This window comes from Bos mutus, chromosome 1 (genome assembly GCF_027580195.1).
Source record: "Bos mutus isolate GX-2022 chromosome 1, NWIPB_WYAK_1.1, whole genome shotgun sequence".
Lineage (NCBI taxonomy): Eukaryota > Metazoa > Chordata > Mammalia > Artiodactyla > Bovidae > Bos > Bos mutus.
The window spans coordinates 42,187,178-42,202,628 of record NC_091617.1 but is presented as its reverse complement, the minus strand read 5'-3'; the positions used below and the strand labels follow the sequence as shown (position 1 = coordinate 42,202,628).

Here is a 15,451-nt window from a genome sequence, read left to right as displayed (position 1 = left end):
TCTTCTAGCTTGCAACAATCACGTCGTCCTTTAATACTTAAAATAGTTCAAATATCCTGACGTACTTAGGGATGGAATCTGAGTCTCTTGTTAAGAAATGGTGAGTGGCACAGAGGGTTCGGTTTCTCCGGGCCTCTGGTTCTAGGAGTTTTCTGATTTCTCTGAATTTTTGATCTCTGCTGTCATTTCACCTCTTAAGGAAGCATCCCTCCTTTTCCATATAGAATCAATAAACTCTACAACCTGATTGTCCCCTACACAACTTGTGTACAACTCCCCTTTTCTCAGAGTTTCACCCGGTCTAGGCTGTGACTAGAGCAAACTTAATGAAGAATTTGGGAGGAAGAGGGGTGGGAGTGGCATATGCCACAAACAATCTTAGCATTCCAATCACTGGGGAATTTGCACTGTTTCTCGCCTTTCCTCAACTCCAGCTTCCATTCAAATTGCAGGCCAGCTTTATCTCCTCTGACCTCCCCCATCTCCTTCCTGATAAGGTCCCCTCCCCCTCCAAGGTCCCATCTGCTCCTTTCACAGAACAGAACTGAAACTCTTCATCCAGCCCCTGTTTATAAGGCACTGCTGGGCAGGGTGAGGGTGTGTGAAGCAACTCCTGTAAAGCCACTCCTGCTCAGCACAAACAATGCTTTCACAGATAGGAATTCTGTAGTCATCAGTTTCCTCTCCCTTCTATAATAGGAAGTGATATAGGGATTAAGGATTTAGAATCTGGCTGTGAGATGAAAGGGAGCAGCAGACAATGAGAATTTGGAAGAATTGTCTAAATTTATGCATATATCCAAGAAGACCCCCTGGAGGAGGGCATGGCAACCCACTCCAGTTTTCTTGCCTGGAGAATTCCACAGATAGAGGAGCCTGGTGGTCTGCAGTCCAGAGAGTTGCAAAGAGTTGGACATGGCTGAAGCGACTTAGCATGCAAGCATGCATCCTATTACTACGGACCCTATGAAGTGAAGTCGCTCAGTTGTGTCCATCTCTGCAACTCCATGGATTGTAGCCTGCCAGGCTCCTCTTCCGTCTATGGGATTTTCCAGGCAAGAATACTGGAGTGGGTTGCCATTTTCTTCTCCAAGGGATCTTCCCGACCCAGGGATCAAATTCAGGTCTCCCACATTGCAGGCAGATGCTTTACCCTCTGAGCCACCAGGGAATCCCATGGACCCTATAGGAAATACAAATTAGAAAAGAATCATGCAAAAATTTGGAGCGGAAGCTCCAAATGAAGTGGTGAGGTGTTTAAGAATCTGCCTGCCGATCCAGGAGATGTAAGCGAAGATGGTTCGATCCCTGGCTCAGGAAGATCCTCTGGAGAAGGAAATGGCAACATGCTCCGATATTCTTGCCTGGGAAATCCCATGGACAGAGGAGCTTTGGCACGTTATAGTCCATGGGGTCACAAAGAGTCGGACACAACTGAGCACTCACCCAGACAGATGCATATACTGATATCTAAATATCTTCTGTTCCAGACAAGGAAACTGACACCTAAAGAGGCCAGGAGCCTTGCTGGAGGCTAGACAGCACTTTTCAGTTGGATAGAACTATCTGGTTATAGTTTTCCATGAGCTCATGAAACAACTCAATTTCTCAGAAGCCAAACAGCATTTCATCTTTGTCTATTTAATTCTGGGCTGCGTTGCCAGCCAAGGTCCCAGAGGAAAGAATTCAGGGGGAGGCGTGCAGCTACTACATACCTAAATCATATTATTGCCAGTACTCTGGTATGTTCACTCTTCAATTTTCACTTCTCTGCTAACCATGCATGTGTAATTAATTCTCTAATTTCTAGGCATGATATTGCTCTTATGGAGGTCAGTGTGTACACAAATCCTTTGCAGCTTCCATTAGAGATAAAATACCAAGCTGAAGCCTTCTTCTTTTGACCCCCAAGAAAGTGAATTGGTTAAATTTCTTATGTTCCTAGAAAAAACAAGGAGGGTAGGGTGGGGAAAGAGAGAGATGCTTGTAATAGAGGAAGAGGCAAATGGAAAATTATCATGGTTAATCATGTTGCTGAAATAGGACAAGAAAAAATATTTAACCTCTTTATCTACCAGTAGAAATTCAATATCTTCTATAATAAATTAGGTTCCCAACACTTATATTTGCTATAACAAATAAATACCTAAAGAAATAATTTATACATATTAAGGAAATTGGAGCAATAAACCTGAGCGCTACATTTGACTGACAAGGCTCACTGAAAGAAACTTACAAGAGAGGGAGAAAAATGTATCCAAACCACTTCCTTCTGTGGAAATGAAGAAAGTCTCCTCAGCAGAATTCAGACATTTAGCAACCATCTTGGTTGTAAACATTTGTCCAAACAGTCAACAGGACAGAGAAAATGCTCCTGCGAAAACAGTAACCAGATCTTAGGGCTCTGGTCTTTGAAGTTTGAAATATTTCCCTAGAACTGCCACATTCTCTTTCTCCCATTCCTCTAGAAGATCACAAAAGTAAATTCTCGTTTGTTCTCTCTTTCTGTTATCCTGCCAGAAATACACATTCACTGATAAAACCCACCAGTGATTCATTACATATCATCATCCCAAGGTTTCCAGTATAAATGCCATATTAAATGAGCCTCTTCTGTTTTATTAATGCATAACAGACATTTAATAGCAAGGTGTGACCTCAAGGTTATCTCTCAATGCCTGATGAAAGGAGTTGTCCAACAAACAAGACGGGTTGTCTCAGAGAGAACGGCAATACCTGGAAGTCTTAGCACATGACTGATTGCCTGTCACATCAGTACATATTCAACTGTCCCCGTACTGAACTCATAGCCTTGTCTTCTACATTCTCATCCAACCAGTTTCCCTTGCTGTGTGATAGGCACTGCCTTCTACTTAGAAACCTGAGTATCTTCTTCAACTCCTCCTTACTCACCATATTGAGGCAGTAAAACATTCATAAACATTCCTTGAAAACTCTCCCCTTTCCAAAGCCCACTGGAATTGCTGTTCAGACCCACCATCACTCCCTTTAATCACACAGATCATGGGGCTAGTCTCTGCACTGGCTCTTCCTGTCTCCACAGTCTCTCTTCCTCCAGTCCATTCCTCACCTACCTATCCGGTTGAGCTTTCTAAAGTAAAGATTTGATAATGTCACTCTTTCTTAGAATCCTTCGGTTGCTTCTCAATACTACAGAATAAAATTCTGACTTCTTCAGTTCAGTTCAGTTCAGTCGCTCAGTCGTGTCTGACTCTTTGCAATGCCAGGCTTCCTTGTCCATCACCAACTCCTGAAGCCTGCTCAAACTCATGTCCATCGAGTCAGTGATGCCATCCAACCATCTCATTCTCTTGTAGATCTTGTCCCTACCCACTTTTCCACACTAGTCTCCAGTTGCTCCCACTAAGTCAGCAGTAGTTAACCTCATTCAGCTCCATCAGCGCCATTTGCCATGGGGTCTGTGGGCCAGCCTACTTTATAGCTGGCCTGAGACCACCTTCCTCACTTTGTCTTCTCATTCAGGACTTGGTAGAGGTTCATCCTTGCCATGACGGGTTCCTTGAACTCCTTCCATTTGATATTGGGTCATCAGTCCATACTTCCAACATGGCACTGATAGCAACAAATTTCTTTATATGTTTGCCTCCCCCATACAATGTTGGCTCCTTTGACTGAACTTTGTTTGCTTACTGTCCATGTTAGGCCTTAAGCACAGTCGGGTTTTATAGGCATTCAATAAATGCTAATTGAATAAAAACTGGTGGAAGGGTTTTAGTGTATGAGGGGTTAGCAGGAGAATTGAAAAAGATGACCTCCAAAGTCCTTTTGAATTCTCAGATTTTCATTTGAGGATCTTAGTCTTATGACCCTCACCCATAACTTCAAGGTATTCCTCAACCTGAGCTTTAGACTAAAATGTTAACCTGCCTGTTATATAACATTATGTACTAGCTGAGTGAACATCCCAAGTTCAGTATGTCCAGAATTTTTATTTATTTATTTATTGCTGTACTGGGTCTTTGATACTGCACTCAGGCTTTCTCTAGGTTCAGCAAGCTGGGGCTACTCTCCAGTTGCAATGCACGGGCTTCTAATTATGGTGGCTTCTCTTGTTATGGAGCACGGGCTCTAGGTAGGCAGTCTTCAGTAGCTGAGGCACACAGGCTCAGTGGTCTCACACAGGCTTAGTTGTTCCGAGGCATATGGAATTTTCCTGGACCAAGGAATGAACCCATGTCCCCTGCATTGGCAGGTGGATTCTTAAACACTGGACCATAATGGAAGTCCAGTATGTCCAAAACTGACTCGCTCTCTCATACAACCTAATTCACCTTTCCAGTTTTTTAATGACACCATCTGTCTTTAGGGTCCCATGTTAAAAACATCCCAGTTAGTCAGTTCAGTAACTCAGTCATGTCCGACTCTTTGTGACCCCATGGACTGCAGCATGCCAGGATTCCCTGTCCATTACCAACTCCCGGAGCAGTTTACTCAAACTCATGTCCATTGAGTCGGTGATGCCATCCAATCATCTCATCCTCTGTTATCCCTTTCTCCTCCCGCCTTCAATATTTCCCAGCATCAGGGTCTTTTTAAATGAGTCAGTTATTTGCATCGGGTGGCCAAGGTATTGGAGTTTCAGCTTCAGCATCTGTCCTTCCAATGAATATTCAGGACTGATTTCCTTTAGGATGGACTGGTTGGATCTCCTTGCAGTCCAAGGGACTCTTAAGAGTCTTCTCTGACACCACAGTTCAAAAGCATTAATTCTTTGGCATTCAGTTTTCTTTATAGTCCAACTCTCACATCCATACATGACTACTGGAAAAACCATAGCTTTGACTAGGGACCTTTGTTGGTAAAGTAACATCTCTGCTTTTTAATATGCCGTCTAGGTTGGTCATAAGTAGCGTGTTTTAGTTTCATGGCTGCAGTCACCATCTGCAGTGATCTTGGAGCCTTAAAAAATAAAGTCTGTCACTGTTTCCACTGTTTCCCCATCTATTTGCCATGAAGTGATGGGACCAGATGCCATGATCTTAGTTTTCTGAATGTTGAGCTTTAAGCCAAATTTTTCACTCTCCTCTTTCACTTTCATCAAGAGGCTCTTTATTTCTTCTTTGCTTTCTGCCATAAGGGTGGTGTCATCTGCATTTCTGAAGTTATTGATATTTCTCCCAGCAATCTTGATTCCAGCTTATGCTTCATCCAGCCCAGCGTTTCTCATGACATACTCTGCATATAAGTTAAATAAGCAGGGTGACAATATACAGCCTTGATGTACTCCTTTCCCTGTTTGGGACCAGTCCAGTCCCTATTTGGACTGTTCCATGTCCAGTTCTAACTGTTGCTTCCTGTTGCTTCCTGACCTGCATACAAATTTCTCAAAAGGCAAGTCAGGTAGTCTGGTAGTCCCATCTCTTGAAGAATTTTCCACAGTTTATTGTGATCCACACAGTCAAAGGCTTTGGCATAGTCAATAAAGCAGAAGTAGATGTTTTTCTGGAGCTCTCTTGCTTTTTCAATGATCCAACAGATGTTGGCAATTTGATCTCTGGTTTCTCTGCCTTTTCTAAATCCAGCTTGAACATTTGGAAGTTCATGGTTCACATACTGTTGAGGCCTGGCTTGGAGAATTTTGAGCATTACTTTACTAGTGTGTGAGATGAGTACAATTGTGCAGTAGTTTGAGCATTCTTTGGCATTGCCTTTCTTTGGGGCTGAAAGGAAAACTGACCTTTTCCAGTCCTGTGGCCACTGCTGAGTTTTTCAAATTTGAAGCATATTGAGTGCAACACTTTCCCAGCACCATCTTTTAGGATTTGAAATAGCTCAACTGGAATTCCATCACCTCCACTAGCTTTGTTTGTAGTGATGCTTCCTAAGGCCCATTTGACTTTGAATTTCAGGATGTCTGGCTCTAGGTGAGTGATCACACCTTTGTGATTATCTGGGTTGTGAAGATCTATTTTGTATAGTTCTGTGTATGCTTGCCACCTCTTCTTAATATCTTCTGCTTCTGTTAGGTCCATACCATTTTTGTCCTTTATTGTGCCCATCTTGCATGCAATGATCAGGCAAATTTGGCCTTGGAGTACCGAATATAGCAGGGCAAAGGCTAACAGAGTTTTGCCAAGAGAATGCACTGCTCATAGTAAACACCTTCTTCCAACAACACAAGAGAAGACTCTACACATGGACACCACCAGATGGTCAACACAGAAATCAAGAAGATTGATTATATTCTTTGCAGCCAAAGATGGGAAGCTCTATGCAGTCAGCAAGAACAAGACTGGGAGCCGACTGTGGCTGAGATCGTGAACTCCTTATTGCCAAATTCAGACTTAAATTGAAAAAAGTATGGAAAACCACTAGACCATTCAGGTATGACCTAAATCAAATCCCTTATGACTATGCAGTGAAAGTGACAAATAGATTCAAGGGATTAGCTCTGATAGAGTGCCTGAAGAGCTATGGAAGGAGGTTTGTGACATTATACAGGAGGCGGTGAGTAACACCATTCCCAAGAGGAAGAAATGCAAAAAGGCAAAATGTTTGTCTGAGGAGGCCTTACAGAAAGCTGAGGAAAAAAACAGAAGCGAAAGCCAAAGGGGAAAAGGAAAGATATACCCATCTGAATGCAGAGTTCCAAAGAAAAGTGAGGAGAGATAAGAAAAACATCCTAAATGGCATCTTTCTCCTAAAACCAGTTCTGCCTAGTCCTTTGCTTTCCCCTTTCCCAAAGCCTGTTCTCTCTCTCTTTTTTTTTTTTCTTTTGGTTACTCCATCTTCTTAACAGCCTCCATCTGATTACTCGCGACTCTAGTTAGTATTTATTTTATTCTGATTTTCATGATGCATTTCCATCTCTGTCCCAACACAAGATCTTGGAAGATTTCTGTATTATGACTGCAAATCCCACAACTTGTACGTTTGCAGGTACACAGCAGGTGACCACCAAGTCTTGGTAGAATGGCTTAGTGAATGTTAGGAAGTCAGGTTTAAATTGCTTTAGGGGCATGGATCTTGTCATATACTTTTTTTTTCCGGCCATCCTCCGGCCCACATTAACATAGTAAAAGGCATAGGAAACAGTAAATACATATATATCTTACACTGAACACTGTATCTGTTATTGTAACTGGGAGTTGCTGCAACAACTGGATGTAATTTTAATTTTAAAAAAAATGCTCTGCTATTGAGGAAAAAAAAGTCCCTCAGACTCAGCTCCCAGCTAAAATCATCCAGAATCCAGGTTTCCCACCCCTTCCAGTGGCCTGATGTGCGACGTGGGAGGAGCAATGAGCAAGTTGGGCCAGAGCAGCAGGGAGAGCGGGCTAGGGGAAGTCCCGGAAGTCATTGACCAGAGCAAGCAACCGCCTCTCCGGGATCAGCTTGGGCTGAAGTCCCAACAATAACAGGCGCGCGGGTAGGGCGGGGGCTGTCGGGGGCTAGAGTTTGGGGGCGGAACCCGTTTTGGGGGAGGCGGGTGGGACGCTTCCCAAGGCCGCAGGGGATTGGAGGAGAGAGATGAGGGGCGGTGGAGATCGAGGAGTGGGCCGGGGAGCTAACGGGTCGACCGAGGCGAACGAGTGTTGATTGGGTGGCACAGAGGGAGACGGACCAGAGCTGCCCGGGGATTGGCCGGGGTGGGCTGTGAAGGCGTGGCCAGCACGCGCGAGAGGGAGCGCGAGGGAGCGGGCGGCCGGCCTGCCTGCCAGCCAGCCCGAGCCCAGGACGAGCGCGGTGGGCAGGGGTCGGATTGCTGAACGCGGCTCTGGAGGCGCGTCGCCCCAGCTGTCCTCCGCGGCTCGAGCACCCCATTTCTCTCCCTCCCCTCCCTAGCGCTCCGGCCTGGGGTCCCGGGGAGGGGAGCGGAGGGAAGGGACGAAGAAGAAGGAGGTTTCGCGGAGTGCGGGCGGCGTGGGGCGAAGCGCGCGCTGCCTCTTGCTCTCCCGCCGCTGCTTTTGCCTCCTCGCCCGGTGCCGCGGCCCCGGGGCGGCCGCACTATGCAGGCGGACTGCCGGCCGCCGCGATGGCGAGCCGGGCGGTGGTGAGAGCCGGGCACAGCCCTCAACGTTTCCTAGTCCGGGCCGCGGTCGCCGCCCCCGCCCGGGCCGCGTTCCCCCTCTCCCGCTCCTACCCCCTCCCTTTTCGCTCCAACTCCTCCTCCACCTCCTTCCCCAGGCCTCTGTTCCTCCTCCTCTTACTTATCCTGCTCCTGCTGCTCGAGGACGCCGGAGCCCAGCAAGGTGAGTTCTTCCCAAGGAGTGCGCTGCGCGCGGGGCCCCGGGGGCCGTGGGGGCGCCGTGGGAGCCTCTGGGGCGCAGGGTGTCCGGGTCGTTACGGAATCTGCAGACGCGCAGGGTAGTTGTGCGCTTCGGTGCCTCGCCAGACCTGGTCCCGCACTCGCTGGGTTGAATTGCAAAGCTTGGCAGGCTGTTTTTCCCCAAGTTGGCGAGGCTTTACTTTTGGGGGAGCCCATTCATTTTTTTTTTGAAAAGAGGGAAGTGAGACCTTGCTATGAAGACCTCCTTTGGGCATTGGATTGTTCTGGGGAAAGTATTTGTGAGGAAAAGGAGAGGTTTTGGAGATGCGCTGTCTAATGTTAAGCTAAGTGGATGGATGGACAGAGTAAAACGGCCAGGTAATTGAATAGCATCTTAAATCCATTGAAGGGAGTTGACGACGATTATCTTTTGTGAAAGTGTCAAGTTCAAAATCGAATAGAGTTTATTCTGGTTATCTTTGAGTCTTGGATTTAGAACATGCCCTTTGCAACCCCTGCCTATTCAGGATGGTGGTCTAGATAGATTGTTTGGGTCAGACTCTGCGTCTGGGACCCAAGGCAGCGTGCTCTATTGCCCAGACGGAGCGATCCGTATTAAATGGGCAAGCCCTTACAGAAAGTGACAAAACTTCTTTCTTACTACAGTCCTTCGAGAACGTATTCCAGAGCGTATAAAGCTATTTACTTAATAATCATAGTTGAAAGAGAATGCTGGGCTGATTTCTTCCCCCTTTTAGTACTTTTTTCAGGCATTGAACAGCAATTTTGAAAACAATTTGACATCAAATTATTGAACACATTTCTCCATTGAATTTCCATTTTATTACACTGAGAGAGATAAGAACTGGATTGTTACTTAACACTTGGAAGATATTTGTTTGTTTGTTTTTAGGTTGATCTCCACGTTTAAGTCCAGCTTAATGTTGCTTTCATGTAGTTTTCAGTAGAGTATGGAATCATGGTCTTAAGCAGGTCATTGTGAAGATGCTAAAACTTTTACAGGCATGTGGAAATATAATGTAAATGGAAACAATGTATTTGGTAAACTGACCTCTTTCAGCTCTAGGCAGCATTCAGGTTTCAGTTAGATCATCTTCTTAATCGAATTCTTGAACATCAGCACTTAATAAATTAGAGTGAAATTCCTTTCCTTCATTAAAGTTTTAGAACCTATGCTTCTATTTTCCTCCTGGTAGAAAGAAAAAGCAAAACAGGATTATATTAACATATGGCTAACACTGATTGAATGGGTCTTATTTTGTGACAACCCTTAGTGATTTACATCTATTAACTCATTTAATCCTCACCACAGCCCTCTGAGTTAAGTATTGTTATCCCATTTCAAACATAAGGAAACTGAGACACCCATAAAATAAGTTATGTTGATACAAAGTATAACTACATAAGCAGGATACTCTGACCACTTTTACTTATTTCAGAATCTGAAAGTGTTTATGTCATGTTTAAAAAAAAAGATCTTTGAATAGTTTATAACTGATTAAATGTCTCCTCTGCAAATGAGACAATTGCCTTGTTTTTAGAGTTTCTCAAGCCTGGCCTAATTAAACATGCAACATTACCTTTTTTTTTTTTTAATTTTAGTTTTTACCAAGCATTTTAACAACTAGGGTATCTGGTTCTCTTTCACAGTGTCATGTTTATAAAAACATCTGTATAGATTAACACAAATAGAAATGATCCTGATAATTTAAAAGACCTGATTTCTAGTTCTCCCAAGTTGATTGGGTAAATTTTGTAAAATCACTTAAGTTGTTTGTACCTCAGTTTTCTACATCAGTGATATGAGTATATGCCTGTTTCTTAGCTTGATAAAAATGAAATGCTAGTACATAGGAGTCTGGCAAAGGGTAAAGTACAAACAGCTATAACTGATTATCATTGTTATCATGAGCTTACTAAATTGATAAAGTAAGGGTCATTTAGGTATACATCACCTGAAAACCCAGAAATTGTATGGCATTTGAATTCCCCAATTTTTAAAAAATTGTATTTCTTACTCAGCGGATCCGGATGCAGTCTGTGGTGCCGTCCATGTTACCGGTCTTAACAGATGTGCTTTAGGGTCCACTGGGATTCTTCACATAACCTGGAAGGAAGTCTGACTTTGAAATGAGAAGCAGTGCTTTAAGATGCTTATAGAATTTTTTCTAATGGGGATGTCTACTATATTGTAATGTTAAGTTACAAGCTGGAGTTTTTACTCTATCAGAAGTCTTTATAATAAGATTGGAAGGAGATAATAAAATGATAAAAGTTGTCTTTCGATGGTAGAGTTGTAAGTAAGTTCTTTATGCATTTTCCAGTGTTCTGCAAATTACAATAAAAGTAAGCTGTGAGAAAGTGTTTTGTGATATACAGATTTTTTTTTTCCTTAGCCATCCTAGGTAGAAATGCATTTAATATGTATTTTGAGGTAGAAATGTATTTCAGGATTTTTTTCTTTTAATCTTTCAGACCTCATTTTGAAGTGGAAGATGCTACACTCATTCCAGTTAATGCCACACATTAATGCCATTCTTCAGCAGATTTTCTGCTGACCAAATGTTTTTTTTTCTTTTTATTTGGTCTAGAATAAAATTTGTCATTGGTCTGAAAACTTGTCAACCTTTCACAACAGAGATGTATTTAATCTTACTTCATTAATATATTTGTAATTTCTGTTTATTCACATCTGTTTGACTATGATGCTGTTTTAGACATGGCTTATATTTGTGTGTCTTGAGTTCTGAGTTTGATATTAAGTTCATCTTCAAAGGCTTTCTTGTTTTTATCGAAAGCATTATTTACCTATAAAGTGTATGTCTCTCTAAAAAACTTAAATTGGTGGAACTTATGCTGATTGCCTATTTGTTACTGTAATAAATTTACTTAATAGGAAGTTCCGCAACTGAATGAATTTAAGTCTTTGGTTTACATTATGACTGTAGGAATTTGTGTCGCCTCATCTCAAAAGCTCAGCTTCCTCATTTGTGTCATAGAAGGTTTGCCTACCTTCTGGGTTAGAATTTTTTTCATTTTGGCTGCGCTGAGCCTTCATTGCTTTTGTGCAGCTTTCTGTAGTTGCGGTGCATGGGCTTCTCTTTGCGGTGGCTTCTCTTACTGTGGAGCACAGGCTCTAGGGGGCTCGGGCTTCAGTAGTTGTGGCACGCACACTTAGTTGCTCCACAGACCAGGCAGGGATTGAACCCATGACCCCTGCATTGGCAGGCAGAATCTTATTCACTGCGCCACCAAGGAAGCCCGTAGATTAGAATGTTATTTGAATGTGGTAAAATATCAGGGGAATAAATTTTAAAAATCCATTGAGACTGACTTCTTTATGCCTATGAATAGAAAATATTCATGAAAGTAATTATTTTTGTTAGCTAATTTAATAAATCTGTCAAATTCTTTTTTAAAAAGAATCATTCAGTTTCACAATGATTTTTGAACTAATGTGAGAAAAAAATGTACAGTCTGTCAGTAGTGCCTTTATTTGCTTGTGATGCAGGGAAATAGTTTTTGAGCAGTATTTGTGAATTGTTGGAAATGAACACGTCCCAGTGCAAAGAACATTTATAATTATTACTAATATTGACATTAGGTTAATTTAGAATTAACCTAATTAATTATTTTTGGTCTGATGAAACATTAGGGCTCTTAAGTTCTTCCCTCGTGGCTCAAACAGTAAAGAATCTGCCTGCAATGCAGGAGACGTAAGTTTAATACCTGGGTCTGGAAGATCCCTTGGAGGAGGTCACGGCAACCCACTCCTGTATTCTAGCCTTGAAAACTCCATGAACAGAGGAGGCTGGAGGTCTACAGTCCATGGGGTTGCAAAGAGTCAGACATAGCTGAGCAACTAACACTAGGGCTCTTATATATAGTTTTTTTGAGAGGCAAAAATCAAAGCATGCTTTTTCTTCTCTATTTCTGATGAATTTTGCATAGTGGAGATTAGAAATATAGCACATATTCCATGTGTTAATGATCAAATTTAAAATCCATATTTTAAAAGCTTGTAAATTAAAAATTAATTGTAAAATTACAGGTTAATGATTTTTAGGTAGATTTCCCAATGTTATCAACAGAGAGGAAACTTTATTTTGTTCTGGAAATAATGAATAGTTCTGTGTGAACATTTAAGTTTCATTCTAAAAGACCAACACACACACTCTTTCTCTCTGCTCCAGTCACTTCAAGTTCTTTCTAGTATACTTCAGGTGGTAATCCTAGGTATTAATTAAATGCATGCAAATAGATGGTTTTCACTTCCACTTCTTGACTAGTTGGAAGGATGTGGACTGATAACATGAAACTATATAGATCAGGAAAAGCTTTGTAGAGGGAGTGATATTTGCTAAATGTGATTGTTGATATAGGAAGTGAGACCACTTGGCAGTTTTTCTTGTGTGGCTCACAGATTGTTTGTTTTATAACAACCTTATGGCCTTAGCACTTTATTTATTTTAAAAACATCATACAGATAACAGTTATATAACAATTACTCAAAACCAAAAATTTAACTAATAATTACAGTCTTACCTCTAATCTATCAATTTATAATTTTTGTTGGGCTTCCTTTGTGGCTTAGGTGGTAAAGAATCCACCTGCAATGCAGGAGACTGGGGTTCAATCCCTGGGTTGGGAAGATCCCCTGGAGAAGGGAAAGGCTACCCACTCCTTTCCCTGGAGTATACTCCTTTCCCAGTATTCTGGCCTGGAGAATTCCATGAACTGTATAGTTCATGGGGTCGCAAAGAGTCGGACATGACTGAGCGACTTTCACTTCACTTTACTTCATCTTCCTTTCTAGTCCATGTTCACACACCTACATAATCTTATGTGGTTGTAATCTTAGTAGTGTGGTGTTATGTTCTGCAAACATACGTGTTAAAATTAATATAGGCTGATTTAGTAAACAGAAGGCTACTTTGAAAATATGGCAAGACAAAAATTTTGAAATTAAAAATTTTTTCACAGGACATTTATTCTTTATGAAGTAATTACTATATTGTTCAAAAACTGCTATTACATTATTTTCTTTAATCCATTTGATTAAATTCTTCATTTACGATAGGATCTTTAAGAAAGTATGTCAGTTCAAACGATTAGTTTAGAAACCCACATAATGCTAATTTTCCAGGTCCTTATGTGGATTGAATCAGTATACTCTATTAGTACAAAAAAATACAAATAGTCACATAAACTAGAACTTAATGAATGCCAGTGTCCACTGAAGCAGACGGATAATGGAATGATCTTAACAGGCTGCTAAAGCATGGCCTGCTAGATCCACCTGCACTCTGAAGGTACGTAGTTGGAAGAAGATCTTTGGCTAGCTGCTTGAGTTACTGGAAAGACCCCAAGATGCACAGTCCCTCAACTGCTTTCTAAGGAGAGGAGGCTCAGCGTTCCTTGCTTCTGTGGAGTACAGTTTCTGGGAGTTTGCAGTCAGGACTTAATTGCTTGGGATCAACTCTCAGCATGAGAGAGTTCCAACTATAAACTCCCAGGGTGTGTGCACATATGTTAACACAGCCCCAAGATAGTTATGAACGAGTAAAATACTGTCATTGTCTTCAGGGATCCTGCAGTCTAGTTGGGGTAATAATCATCTTCGAGTTGGAGCGTATGTGTAAATAGTCAGGGAAAGTTGCACAGTGCTGTGAGTTTGAAAAGGAGGGTAAGCTCACAGTGCCTAGGGAAGTAGGAGAAACCTTGCTGATAAAATGGTTTTAAGCAGATCAGCTGTTAGGGTCAGTAGATTCCTAGTTCACAGGGATGAGTGACATTTAAGGAGTAAAGATCACAGCATCAGAGTAGCAAGGAGTCAGGAAACTTGTGAGTGTCAAAGCCAGCCCTGCTGTGGTGAGTAGCATGCCTCAGCCTCTGGCCCTGGCCCACTGCTTCCTCCGCAAGCCCCATACCCTGCACTCTTGCCCCATATTTGGGCAAATATTTGTTGGTTCTTTTCTGAGGGCTATGGTTCTGTGCACTGGGGCACTGCCCTCTTGGAGCTCTGTTAATACTTCCGTAGTATGTCCAGTAGCCCCTTTACCACCTAAGATAAAATCTACCATCTTCCCAGTATCTAGACTCCTGTGCTTTTATAGCGAGAGGAGTCCTTTGCGTTTTATATATATTTTTTCAGAATCTGGCCCCTCCCTTCCTTCTCTGACTTTATCTCATCCCTCACCCTTTATATATATATATATATATATATATATATATAGTTCTGTGTAAAACTGAGATTTTTATTCCTCTCATATGTAATTTGATCCTGTTTTACCTTGTTCTCTCTACTGATCTCTTTACATGTATCATTTTCTCTACTTGAAGAGAAAGAGCCCCTTTCCTTATCTGCTTGGTCACCTCCTTGTTATTTAGTTGCTGAGTCGTGTCCAACTCTTTGTGACCCCATGGACTGTAGCCCGCCAGGCTCCTCTGTCTATGAGATTTCCCAGGCAAGAATACTGGAGTGGGTTGCCGTTTACTTCTCCAGGGGATCTTCCCGACCCAGGGATTGAACCCATGTGTCCTGCTTGGGAGGCAGACTCTTTACCATTAAGCCCCCCGGGAAGCAGTAACCTCTTATCATCCTTCAAATCTTCCTCAGTATCATCCTCTCTCAGAAGAGTTCTCTTGTCACCACATGCACTCATCTCCAGATGGTAATTCCTAGTTTTTTCTGTTCAGTCATTAATCACAATGTATATTAAATATTTATATCTGGCAGAGTTTTATTCACTTTCTAAATTCTAATACTTACCATGATGTCCGTCATTCAAAAATGTGAATTTAGGGTAACTCCCTGATGGTCCAGTGGTTAGGACATGGTGCTTTCATTGCCAAGGGCCTGGGTTCAGGCCCTGGTCAGGGAACTAAAATTCCACAAACCACTCAGCCGGGCCAAAAAAAAAAAAAAATTCAGAACTCATTTCTGCGGTGAATTTGCTGCCCCAAGCATGTTATTCATTAGTCTCTGGGCACCTGCATGTCCTTCACACTGTTGTCCTTTGTCTGATTCCCTCAGAGCCTGGGCTTCTTAGTTCCATGGAAATAGAGCCTTTTCTTGAACCTTAACCTGCTTGCACAGGGCCTGACATTATGCCCAGTGTTCTCCCAGCCACCCTCTTCCCAGGAGTTAGACTCTTTTGCTTTCGTAATGAGAGGAGT

At 42.4% G+C, this 15,451-nt stretch overlaps 1 protein-coding gene, 1 long non-coding RNA gene and 1 other non-coding gene across 3 annotated transcripts in view; 2 read left to right on the top strand and 1 right to left on the bottom strand.

Annotated features, from left to right (window-relative positions):
* LOC138987993 (uncharacterized) overlaps positions 1 to 2,359 on the bottom strand; it is a 46,062-nt gene extending 43,703 nt beyond the window's left edge. Inside the window, exons 1-2 of the long non-coding RNA XR_011464348.1 lie at positions 2,237 to 2,359; positions 1,716 to 1,941 (exon numbers count right to left, since the gene is read on the bottom strand). This is a non-coding gene — a long non-coding RNA (uncharacterized lncRNA). The remainder of the gene's footprint in view (positions 1 to 1,715; positions 1,942 to 2,236) is intronic.
* A 5,311-nt stretch (positions 2,360 to 7,670) lies between these two features.
* DCBLD2 (discoidin, CUB and LCCL domain containing 2) overlaps positions 7,671 to 15,451 on the top strand; it is an 81,387-nt gene continuing 73,606 nt past the window's right edge. The window contains exon 1 of the mRNA XM_070368173.1: positions 7,671 to 8,234. Within this exon, the coding sequence (XP_070224274.1) occupies positions 8,018 to 8,234 (217 nt within the window). The 5' untranslated portion in view covers positions 7,671 to 8,017. The remainder of the gene's footprint in view (positions 8,235 to 15,451) is intronic.
* TRNAE-UUC (transfer RNA glutamic acid (anticodon UUC)) lies at positions 15,084 to 15,156 on the top strand. Its single transcript has one exon. It is a non-coding gene; the product is annotated as a tRNA-Glu (tRNA).